We start from the raw sequence: 12,230 nt of genomic DNA, 5'->3' as shown, positions 1-12,230 counted from the left end.
CCCTGACTAGCAATCGCAAAAGCACAAACGCCTGGCAACTGTCACGAACTGTCGTGTCATGGAACGTCCGGCAGAGAAGAAAAAAAAAATATCTACATGAGAGAATACTGCTCAGAAAACCACGCTCAGCCATGTTGGTCCAATGTTTACAAAACACGAGAATACGCAAATGAAAGTAAACAAACAATAACAAATATTAGCGCCAATACATGTATCGGCGCCTCGGCCCCCCCCCCCCCCTTGCCAAGCGGTTGGCAGCTAATCACTACTATCTACATACTTACATCTGACATCTACCTCGAATATTCAGCAGATTATACTCCCTAACAAAGAGATCTGCAGGTGCAAGCACCTTCTCTGCCATCATACCGGGCCAAAATTCATCGTCTTTCTTTGCAATTAAGCGTTCAAGCTTGGCCTGCAGTATACCTATGTAATTCTCCGTTTAATGTTTGTATTTTTCTGCAAACTTCAGCGTGCTACTGAGCCACGATAGCCGTTTCCTATTGTTTACCTTACCACTCACAGACAAAAATGACTGACTGAGATCTTTTTCTTTCTTTCGATTTGTTTCTTTCTTCTTTACGTTTCCGGGCCGCAGTAAAAAAAATTAGAACAAAAAAAAAAAAGAGAACAAAAAAAAAATTCCTAAACTGACACTAGATTCTATCGAAACCAGTACTTTTTTTTTTTTTGATCTTTTCGATATTATAAAACCTTTCCATATCTTTTCCTCTAATTTTTTTTTTCATTCATATAAGTTTAAAGAACTCTTCAAAAGCATTGTCCCCTTTCAATTCTAACTTTCTTATTGTTTTTTTCACTTTGTTACTTCTTAAGATTTCTTATTCATTAGAAGGGCTTCTCAGTACACCACCTACCAGTGCACCAACTTTCCCTCGCTAATAACTAGAATATAAAATGCAATACAAAAACGGTATTACTGCTGCTGCTATTCTAGCAGCATCTGTCCAAGCTGGTATGTACTACTAACGATTTTAATCTTCAATTTTTTATGCTGATGTACCTGTCACGAAATGAGTGCTGGCAGTAATGGATTCAAAATTAAAGAGCTGTCCGAATGAGTTTGCCGAATAGAGATCTGTGAAGTACTACTTTATTTCTTGTTTTGGCATCACATTTGGCTCGTTTTATGTTGACCGATCTGTTGCTTCACTCTCAACTTCACGTATATCTACTTTAACTATGCTATTACACACTTTTGGGAAAAGATCCAGGATACTATATTGTGAATCCCCGCTGTTGGCTTTTGTTTTGTCCGTTTTCTTTCTGTTTCAGAATTGATCTCTCTTTCGATATTCGCTTGTTCCGTTCCATATTGGTATAAAGGAGGTATGGGCAGCCACGCAATCTCTAGAGATTTTGCACGGGACGAAAAAAAGTTGGCTGGGTTTTTTTTGGAATTGATTCACCTCGAGCGGGCAAAGAAAACGAAAATGAAAATTTGAAAAAAAAAAAAAAAAAGACAAAAGAAAAAACTGTGATCTAAACTCAAAATGTGGTGTATGGGCTAAAAGTATATTTCCTTTAGGAATATGTGAACCGTCACGTGATACGTTTCGGGAAGTGATTCGGTACAACTGCAAGAATAAATAAAAAAAATTGTCGTCGTCACGAGAGAGCTCATATTGTATGATATTTCTCATCATATATTGATTATGGGTTCCCTTACTTTATTTTCTCCTTCGATCTTGATACTAACGATACCACCACTTTTTGTTTGTTTTTTTCATTTACAGCTAACTCTACTTCCAGTGTTCCATCCTCTTGTTCCATCAAGTCTGGTGCCACTGCCAGTGCCCAAGCTGACTTGGACAAGTACGCCGGCTGTTCTACTATCGTTGGTGACTTGGTCTTGACTGGTGACATGGCATCTGCTGCTTTGGCAGGTGTCCAAGAAATCGACGGTTCTTTGACTGTTAAGAACGCTACATCTTTGACTCAGTTCTCTGCTGACTCTTTGCAAAAGATTTCTGACACTTTGACTCTACAAGAATTGACTGTTTTGGACACTGCTTCCTTCGGTTCTTTGGCTGAAGTTGACACCATCCAATTCATCACCTTGCCAGCTGTCTCTTCTATCATCACCAAGTTGACCTCTGCTAAGCAAATCATCATCACAGACACTGCTTTGGAATCCATCGCCGGTTTCGAAGAATTGGATGAAGTTGAAGTTTTCAACGTTAACAACAACAAGGGTTTGGCTACCATCAAGTCCAAGTTGAAGCACGTCACCAACGCTTTGGAAGTTACTTTCAACGGTCAATCCGCTGACATCTCCTTCGATGACTTGGAATGGGCTAACAACATCACTTTGAGAGATGTTTCCAGCGCTTCTTTCGCATCTTTGAGCAGTGTTAACGAATCTTTGGGTTTCATCAACAACTCCATTTCTTCCATTGATTTGTCCACCTTGCAAAAGATTGGTGGTTCTTTGTCCATCGTCTCCAACGATGAATTGACCAGCTTGAACTTCGACAACTTGACCTCTGTTGGTGGTGGTTTCGTTATCGCTAACAACTCCAAGTTGGCTAAGATTGACACTTTCGGTGACTTGACCACCATTGGTGGTGCTATGGTCGTCACTGGTAAGTTCGGTGACTTGGGCTTCAACAGTTTGAAATCCGTTAAGGGTGGTGCTGAAGTCGAATCTACCTCCAGTAACTTCTCTTGTGATGCTTTAAACAAGTTGCAAAAGAAGGGTGGTATCCAAGGTGATTCTTTCGTCTGTAAGGATGGTGCTACTTCCACTTCCGTTAAGCTAACTGCTACCAGCAAGTCTGACGATGACAGCACTTCTACTGCTGACTCTTCTAGCGGTTCTGCCTCTGCTACCTCTACTTCTAAGACTTCCAAGTCTAAGGGTGCCGCTGCCGCCAACTTCAACGCTCCAGGTTCCTCTTTGATGGGTGCCGTTGCTGCTGTTGCTTACGCCTTGTTATAATTGCATTTGTTTGACATTTACTAAAACAATACAAAAGCAAAACAAAGAACAAAAACAATCGTCATGTAGTTATATAATGAGGTTTCGTTGTCAAAGTTACCTTCCCTTCGAAGATCAATGAGGAACAAACAACAGGATCAGGAACTCTCGCGCACACAAGAAAAATAAAGGATAAGATACAAAAGAAAAAAACAAACATAGTAATAATAATAAATTGTAAGAATACATTCACATTTAGTTTTTTATGTCATAGCTCTTTGGATTCACACTCGAATAGCAACTCTAGTAAATAGAGTTGTTTATTTGGAAGCAGGAAACTAATACTATCTGCAAATTTCAAAACAAAACAAAACGAAAAAAAAATTATATGTGGTGGTTCTCTTGTATCAATTACATTTACATTGATGTTGAATATTATTGAGAACTTTTATGTCTTGTTCGCTGGGTTTTAATGTTTAATCCTAGGAAAATTAGAAGATTCTTTTCTCCGCCTCAAAGTGGTATAGGTGGGGATTGTATCCCTTCACATTTTTTGTTTTCGTGTAAAAGGAAGCTACTTTGTTAACGAAGGCTAAGAACTAAACTATAAACTATGCCCAAAATACGCTTAAAAAAAACTTTCAAACTCAATAAAAACAAAAAAAAAAAGTTATCAATGACACTTGGTCAATTAATTTAGATCTGTCCTGCTGTGCTGGACATCTTTTTTATGCTCTCTTCATTCAAAATTTTAATTAAAATTACCAACTAATATTTTTAGTTTTTTTTTTTTTTGTTTGTCACTTTATCGCCATCAGACATTATTAAATCTAGTGTTTCGTGTAAGCACAATACATTTTATCTTTTATAATCATGATATGAACCTCCGTTATGATATTAGTTATAACTATTGTGACAATCATCTTTTCGGTTCTCATATCTACTTGTGATCGCTCTTTATAAAAACGAAACACTTTGTAGAATCATTATTTGTGTCCAAATATAGCACTGTAACCAAACTAAAAAGTTAAACTAAAGTTATTAATTTCTCTGAGTGGGAAAGGATATGTATTGCTAAATTTTGAACTAGAGCCTGAAGATATTCTAAGGTCTATACCTAAAGGTAAATGAAGCAGAGGGCGGAAAGTTTTGGATATCTTTTTCCTTATAGATCTTTGCATGTTGTAGCTAAGAATTCTAATAGAATAGCAACAATATTACTGAGGGCAGCAACCCAAGCCTCCAATTGCTTGTTAACCTTGTCTTGGTCAGCACCGAGCTTTTCAAAGAAGTCCTTTCTGTACGGACAAGCCTTCATAGCGAACTTGAAAACTGGCTTAAGAAGCATGTTGTGGTGTTTGCTTAATGTCTTCTTGTAAGCATTGGTGAATGATTCAGGCAATTCCATAGATGGGTTCTCGATTGTTTCAGTCATAGCTTGTGCCGTAAATTGTAGCCCTCTGTTTAACCATAGCAAACCTTCGCTGGCTGTTTTTTGTCCTTCTGCTCTTTCATTGGTAACCAAATCTTGTAATTTTGCAGATTCATCCGGTTTCGCCAAATATCTCTTACGAACCTTCTCGATATTACCAGTCAAATCATTCTGAACCATACCAAATGCAGGGTTCCCTATGACGTCAAATAATTTAACCAAGGATTCAGAGGCTTCTAAAAATTCTGGTGTAGAAATCTTCTTATCAGAATCTAAGGGCACTGCCTCGAAAGACCTCTTCATGTCATCAAAAAAAGTAGACATCTTGTAGGATGTTATTATTAATTACTTGAGTGATTTAAACGTTATCTATGTTCGTGATCAAATAAGTGGTTTGTAATGTACGTTTACCTGCATGAATCCTACTTGTAACTTAAATTGACATATTGTTTTTACAATTGGCTGTATATAAATGAAAGCTAAATTTATTTTTTTCGAACGGCTGATCGACGGACGTATCTTTCGAATGAAAAATTCGCCACGAGTCGAAAAAATAGATAAGCACACAAAAAACACTGCTAAAATTGAAGAGAAACAAAAAGTCACATTGTAGGTGATATTCTTTATGTGTTTATTATATATCTATCTTATTAGTTAGCTAGAACTAGATAAGTTTTAAAAAGTTAGGTAAGGACATAAGTCTCTAACCTCTACCAGCTTCCTTCTGCATTCTCTTCAATCTCAACTTCTCGGCCATAGACATTGGCTTGTTGGATGGTGGTGGAGTAGAGGTTGAAGCAGCAGGAGATGGACTTGCCCTAGCTGGGATTGGAGATGCGCTAGCTCTTGATGCGCTATTCTTCTTTTCGAGAAGCTCTTCGATTTCTCTTTGCTTGCGAGCAATTTCGTCTCTTTCTCTGTTAATTCTGTCACGCTCAGCACGTCTTTTTTCCAGTTCGGCTTCCTTAGCAAGGGCTTCTTTTCTTTGCTCTTCGGCTTCAATAGCAGCTTTAATTTCTGCAACCTTAGCTTCATAACGCTCTTTACGAACTTGCTCGATTCTTTGTTTCTTTGCTTCTTCCAATTGGGATTTCTTCAACTCCTTCTCTTGCTCGATTTGTTCCTTCTTGGCCTTTGATACAGCGGTTCTGTATTCCTTGAAAGATCCATAGATCTTGTTCAAACGGTTGTGTAACTCCAGCTTCTTTTCAAAGTCAGCCTTAGCAGATTCGATTAACTTCTTCTTGAAAGCCTCGTAATTTTCCATATCTCTGTCCTTTTGTTGTTGAGCATCCTTTTCCAATAGAGGCAACTCCATTTGTCTGTAAGCTCTTTCCAAATGGTCTAATCTCTTGAATGCAAAGGTCATACGTTCAGTCATGTCCTTCTTGTTTTTGGCAACTTGTTCGATAACCATTTGATTGATCTTTTCACTAGTCATATTCTTAGCTTCCTTAGGATCGATGTAAATGACGCCGTTAGCATTGGTTTCCTCGATAAGCTTCTTCATTTCTTGTTCATGAATAGCTTCTCTCTCACGTTCCATCATTTCTTGGGCACGACGTTCAGCTTCCTTCTCCATTGATGATTCAACGGCAGCCTTTTCTTCGATCATACGTCTGTGTCTTTCTTCCATGGCTCTCTTAGCAGCAAGCTTCTTTTCTTCTTCGTTTCTCTTCTTACGTTCAGCATTGTTCTTGGCTCTAATTTCAGCAGCTTCCTTTTCACGCTTGATAACTTCCTCCTTTTGTCTGACCAATTCTTCACGAACTAGTTTAACTCTTAGGTAGTAAGAACCCTTTTCGTATTCCTCGTTTGCCTTCAAAATCTTGGACAAATCAGTCAACTTCGAACGAACCTCTGAATTACGAGTGAATACTTGTTCGACTTGTTCTTCTTCCGATGATTCTTCAGAACCTTCTTGGGTTTCTTCTTCAGAATCATTTTCTTTAGTCTCATCGGATGCAGTCTCGACAAGAGATGCTTGCCAAGCATCAAATGGATCTTGAGCAAAAGTGACTGTATCAGTTTCGTGATCGATGGTGATACTGACGTAATCATCCATAGCAGCTTGGATCAAGTACTTTTCTAGCTCGAAAACAGAAAGTTCGAATGGAGCTGGGAGAGAGAGCAATTCGTGCAATTCGACCAAGTGGATGGAAGTCTGTTCCTTAGCAACTTCGATAATGGATCTTCTGATGAACAAGTTTCTCAATGGAGTAACGTATTGGGCGAAGTATGGCTTGTCTTGCAACTTTGGCAATAACTCAGACAACTGATCTTTTACAGTTCTCACGTTGAAGTTAGTTTCCAAGATGTCAAAGAACTTCAAGATTTCAGGGTCAGCCTTTTCCAAAATCTTAGAGTCAGTAGCTGCTGCAATCAAGTCCTTTCTCTTTGGTTTGCTTTCCAAATCGAGCAAGTCACACAAACGAATTTGAGGATCGAAACCTGCAATTGGTAAATCATCTAATTGAATGGCTAAAGCTGATAACAAAAACTGAGAAGCGTAGAACTTGAAGTCTTCGTCTGTAGCATTTGGATTTTTTAGATACAAGTTGTAGAATTTCTCCCATGCAGCAGCATGCAACAAGTAGTTACCTGAAACGAAAAAGATCTTGGCCAAGTTTTCATAGTAATTTGCCAAGACAGATGGTTTAGGTGGACGCTTGGCAATACGCATCAAATGATGGACATCTTCAATGGATCTGAAGGCTTCGTGCCATAACTCTAGCTTAACAGAAACGTTAACTTGTTGGAAACGTTGGTCAGAGTAACGTTGTAAAGTGTCAGCATCAGACAAGTCAACAGTGTGGTGACCATATCTTTGCTGTTGGTAGTTAGCAGCATCCAAATGTTGACGCAACATCTCTGCCAAACGTTTAAATTCGTTCTTACGGTTGTACTTGTAACAGAACTGCATAGTTCTGTTCACGACACCAGCATAAGTGATTTCCAATTGAGAGTTATTTCTCAAGAAGTCCAATGTAGTACGGTAAGACTCCCAGGTGAATCTCAACCAAGCAGAAACATCGTCGTTGTTGAAACCACCAACAGTTTGTTCTTGTTCGTAGACAGAAACCAAAAGATTCTCTGGGGTAACACCACCTTCCAAATCATCATCAGCCTCATTGGCTTGATCCTTAGCATCCGCTTGAGCTTGCACGGTGGTCATTTTCTTCTCAATTAAATCGATGAACTTACGGGCAACAGCACCAACAGAGTGCAAACCCTCTGTAGTATGTTGCATGTGTTTCTTGTACTGGTACAAACCTTCTTTGATCATCTTACCCTTTCTAAGTTCAACACCTAGCTCCAAAAACTTGAAGATAATAGGCTCTAAGGTTGCTGCATCGGCGAAACGGGATCTTCTAGATGACAATAGATCAAAAAGAGATTGTAAACCAGCCATAGGCTCGCCGACAGACACTAATTCGTCTGCCCTTCTGATAGCATTTTCTGGACGCAAAGCTGGTGGTGCCATTTTGATGTCCTGTTATAGCAAGTAGAGCACTTGTTCCTTTGTGAAACAAAATATTTAACACTCATCTTCTCATCAACAAGTTACTCTTATGATAGAATCTTGATTAAAGCCTCTGAAATTTTTTTTCAATGTCGCAAGAGTAGACAAAGGTTGAAAAGAAATTCATCACCATGGACGACAAAACTGTATATACTTAATACTATAGAGGTAGATATATACAGAAGACGGAGGACAGGCGCCGGCCGAATCATGACGACTGAACCATTAAATCTACAAGCTCGTTAACTGGATCTTCATCATGTCTCGCGGTTTCTATATTTGTGAGCACTTTTTTGACACCGACGTTTAGGGAAGCGGTAACTTGGGATAATTTCTGGATAACTTCGACTCTGCCCGCATCGTCCAGGAAACCACTGTCAATCATGATATTATTTAGTTCATCCAAGTTCGAGACGTTTGGAACAGCGATTTCATTATCGAAGCAACTGAGTATATCCATTTGCTTCAAGACTGAGTATGCAGAAGTTGTAGAAATTAGTAAGAGACGACGGTTGTTTGGTGGTTTTCTCTTAAGATACACCTTAAGCACTTGTAGAATGTTGTTTGAGAAGCGTGGACCGATAGGAACCCAGTCAACTAAGGTTTCTATGGAGTCAATAACCAAGATGTTCAATGGTGATTTGTAAGCGTCCCTGAAAGTGTTATCGATATATGCAATCTTGGCACTTTCTGACATACCGGCGATTTCTTCTGGAGAAATCATTCTAATAAAGGGAAACTCTGATTTCAACGCGATTGCTGCTGCTAGCGCTGTTTTACCTGAACCTGGTGGACCATGTACTAGTAAGGATACAAGTCTCGATTTATCTGATTCTCTGACTTGACGGACGTAACGAGCACCGTTTTTCAAGATATCTTCCACAGAGTTCGAGAATTTGAAAACACCACCTTCGATACATGTTTTTAAATCTTCTTCACTAACACCAAAGGCAGGAGTCACTTCCTGCAAGGCATTCAAGAAATCTTGTCTCGTAACCTTCATGTTTGCAATGTCCTTGGTTTTCAATTTGGTGGCACCTTTCCCAATATTGACAGTTTTGTTAATAGCGAAAGAACTGGCACTCTTAACCAAACCTTCTATCTCAGCACCAGAGAAATTTTTGGTCAAAGCAGCAAGCTCCTTGAGGTTGACATCGGATGCAAGCATATTGTTTTCACGCATCTTTTTGGTCTGGATCTCAAAGATTTGTACTCTACCTTCTTCGTCTGGTAATTGAATTTCGACCTGGACTTCAAATCTACCAGGACGTAACAAGGCACTATCAATCAAATCCTTACGGTTAGTCATACCAATAACCAATATATTGTTTAATTGGTCAACACCATCCATCTTAGCAAGCAATTGGTTAACCACATTGTCTCCAACGCCTGTACCGTCACCTCTTGAACCTCTTTGCTTGAATACAGAATCCAATTCATCGAAAATGATAATGTGCAATGAAGATTCTTCACCCTTGGCTTTATATTCTGCCTCAGCATCCTTGAACAAGTTACGGATATTTTCTTCTGAAGAGCCGACATATTTACTGAGGATTTCTGGACCGTTAACAATCTTTGGCTCTTTGGCATTCAACATTGTACCGATTTTTCTTGCGATTAATGTTTTACCAGTACCTGGAGGACCAAACAACAAGAGACCCTTTACGTGTGATATACCCAACTTTTCAATCACAGCAGGTGGGAATATTCTACTCGCAAATGCTCTCCTGAAAATCTTGGTAAACTCGCGGTCTAAACCACCAACACCTAAATCTTCGAATTTGAAATCTGGTCTAATCACGGCATCAGATCTTGGTCTTAGAGAATTCGATGATTTTAAGTTAACCAAGCCGTCTCTACCTTTGAAGAAGTTTATTTGAGTTTGTTTGATTAAAATGGCTTTAGATTCGATGGAAGTGGATATTGGTGCGACCACTTCCACGTCTCCCAAATCGATAGTCTGAGTTGATCTAACTCTTAAATCGAAAATATGACCCTTGAATTCAAAAATCAAGTACTGAGTTGGTGAGAAGATCTGTGACTCAAAACTTTTTAAAAACTGTTTTGCCAAATCGTCTTGGTCGAATGGAGTCTCGACAGCCTTTCCTCTTGACCTGAAACTGATTTCCAGATCTACTGAGCCTAAGTATGCGTGCTTTCCGGATTGTTGGAACAAATCAAATGGTCTTACTTGAACATCCTGGTTTAAAGACCAGCCACCCCACGTACGCTGGTTCCCATTGAACCCAACGGTTCCAGGTTGGACATCATTGGAGTGTCTTGTGCTGAAAACAAACAAGTTGTCTACAATAACATAGATGTTGTCAGGGAAATCCACAGGCGAAACAGCAGCAACGTTAGCTAAAGCATAGCTGTTGTTGGGACAATTGGCAACACGCAATTGTTTAGGAGTCATATCCACATTAGACATGTTGGGAACTGCTGGAGTATGTGTTGCCTTCCCAAACGATGGCAACTTGCCACTCAAACCGAACTTTTCCATTATATTCACGATTCTTGGCTACTATTTTTGCTCTTTAATCTTCTGAAATAGATACAAAAAAGCTGTCCTACTCTATAATAGGCAATAATTTAGCAAGTGTAATTTCTCCCTAAACTTCCAATTGTCTTGATGTAACCTGCTTTTCACTCGAAAAGCTACAACTATGTGTCTTTTTAAAGAGATAATATATGATTCTTCCATACCTTTTCCTCAAAATCGTATTATTTCAAACACTTAATTAAGAAAGCCCTCTTTTTAAATATTTGTAAAAAGACAGTTATCAGACGAGTGAAAATAACGAAAGTAAAAGAGCCATACCAGGAGCTATAGTGGGTGTGTGTATTTTTAGTGGTTGAGGGAGTATCCCAGTACTGTAGATTTGTATCTTGGAGTGACTTGTGTAGGAATATTAGGTGTTATTGTGGTTGTTCTGGATGGCTTTTAGTAGTACAGCAGCGGCAGGAGCATCATTACAAGATGCGAGTGATGCATTAAGTGCTGGTGAACCTATGGGGTCCAGAAACGAATTACGCATGGGTGGACACCGGAACACACAATATGTGAATGAGTTTGGTGAATGGGAAAAGGATGAGGATGTAACGGAGTGTTTAAGTTGCGGGGTTAAATTCTCTTTTATCATGAGAAGACATCACTGTAGATGCTGTGGCAGGATTTATTGTGGGAACTGTTGTTACAAGTATGCCTGGTATGATAAAAATCGTGTGAAAGTGGTGGTAAAGTCTCCTACGGAAAAGGAAGTGGAACCTTACAGAACATGCGATTCGTGCTATGAGAACCTTTCCCAAATGAAGCTTCTGCGAACTCCATGGGGCGATATTCAACTCCCGAGAAATTCGTCGCGTACCGGAAACCTGGGCAACAGCTCTAGTTTCTTAGACAACGCAAACTCGTCAGTACGGCCATTCTTTGAAGTGAGCAAGAACAATAACGTTGTTGAGACTGTGCGTGATGCCGAGAGCGAACGAAGCAGCGCCAGGCAGATAGCGCCTAATTCTGATGAAGATTACGAGCGCTGTCCCATTTGCAACTTTGATCTACGTGTATTGGGTACAAATGAACTGGCTCAGCAAGAGCATGTCACCGAATGCATTCAACAGGCGGAGCTGGCCCAGCAGCAGCATAATATGGTTGGAAGTCCCACTTACCAAAATAGAATGCTGGTTTACAAGATACCGGAAAATACCACCAACATACAGGAATGTCCTATATGTTTCGAGGAAATGGTTCCCGGTGAAAAAGTAGGAAGGTTAGAATGTCTTTGTGTATTCCATTATGAGTGTATCAAGAGTTGGTTCAAGAAGAAGTCCCAAAAACTAATGCAGCAGAATTCAGGCACTGAAGCATCCCTTCTGATGCTCGGTAAAAACTACTGTCCTTTTCACGATGCAATATACTATTAAACATAAACTACCAACCTGCTTCTGAACTGCCCTTTCTCCCTGACTTCTACTAATAACTAATTTACCCAATGTCATTTGTTTTCTGTTGATTTCATCATCACATTATTATTTTATACAACTAATACAACATACTACTCTACTATTCATTATTATCATATACTACTAGATTAGATTACATATTCAATTCAAACCTTGCTTTTGTGACATTTTTCTGATCTACCTAGTGTAACTTCATTCGGTTTTACGATATTTCCAAACTTTTTATCCTTGTGGACTCATTCGATCTCTGCTCCAAGTCCGATACAATCCTTTTTGCCCGTTAATTTGCATTACGCTATTACGTTCGGTCCCCCCGTCGAATTGTCCGCTCTCTGTGTGTGGGTGGGTCTGTCTGTCTGTCTGCCTGA

General features: G+C 39.4%; 5 protein-coding genes across 5 annotated transcripts; 2 read left to right on the top strand and 3 right to left on the bottom strand.

The window, feature by feature from the left end:
* Positions 1-921: 921 nt before the first annotated feature.
* On the top strand, positions 922-2,965 carry ECM33 (Ecm33p; the record flags this gene model as incomplete). The annotated part of the gene is made up of 2 exons (XM_022819079.1): positions 922-979; positions 1,761-2,965. 2 exons carry the CDS (start codon positions 922-924, stop codon positions 2,963-2,965), a joined length of 1,263 nt encoding a protein of 420 aa, XP_022675681.1.
* Positions 2,966-4,109: 1,144 nt separating this feature from the next.
* On the bottom strand, positions 4,110-4,700 carry Plekha8 (GLTP domain-containing protein; the record flags this gene model as incomplete). The annotated part of the gene is made up of 1 exon (XM_022819078.1): positions 4,110-4,700. The coding sequence occupies one exon, from the start codon at positions 4,698-4,700 to the stop codon at positions 4,110-4,112; it is 591 nt and encodes a 196-aa protein (XP_022675680.1).
* A 379-nt stretch (positions 4,701-5,079) lies between these two features.
* On the bottom strand, positions 5,080-7,860 carry RPG1 (translation initiation factor eIF3 core subunit a; the record flags this gene model as incomplete). The annotated part of the gene is made up of 1 exon (XM_022819077.1): positions 5,080-7,860. One exon carries the CDS (start codon positions 7,858-7,860, stop codon positions 5,080-5,082), a length of 2,781 nt encoding a protein of 926 aa, XP_022675679.1.
* Positions 7,861-8,107: 247 nt separating this feature from the next.
* Positions 8,108-10,402, bottom strand: SEC18 (AAA family ATPase SEC18; the record flags this gene model as incomplete). Its single annotated transcript, XM_022819076.1, has 1 exon — positions 8,108-10,402. One exon carries the CDS (start codon positions 10,400-10,402, stop codon positions 8,108-8,110), a length of 2,295 nt encoding a protein of 764 aa, XP_022675678.1.
* A 434-nt stretch (positions 10,403-10,836) lies between these two features.
* Positions 10,837-11,823, top strand: PIB1 (phosphatidylinositol-3-phosphate-binding ubiquitin-protein ligase; the record flags this gene model as incomplete). The annotated part of the gene is made up of 1 exon (XM_022819075.1): positions 10,837-11,823. The coding sequence occupies one exon, from the start codon at positions 10,837-10,839 to the stop codon at positions 11,821-11,823; it is 987 nt and encodes a 328-aa protein (XP_022675677.1).
* Positions 11,824-12,230: the final 407 nt, after the last annotated feature.

This window comes from Kluyveromyces marxianus, chromosome 3 (genome assembly GCF_001417885.1).
Source record: "Kluyveromyces marxianus DMKU3-1042 DNA, complete genome, chromosome 3".
NCBI classification, from domain to species: Eukaryota; Fungi; Ascomycota; class Saccharomycetes; order Saccharomycetales; family Saccharomycetaceae; genus Kluyveromyces; species Kluyveromyces marxianus.
This window is presented reverse-complemented; position numbering and strand designations above follow the sequence as displayed.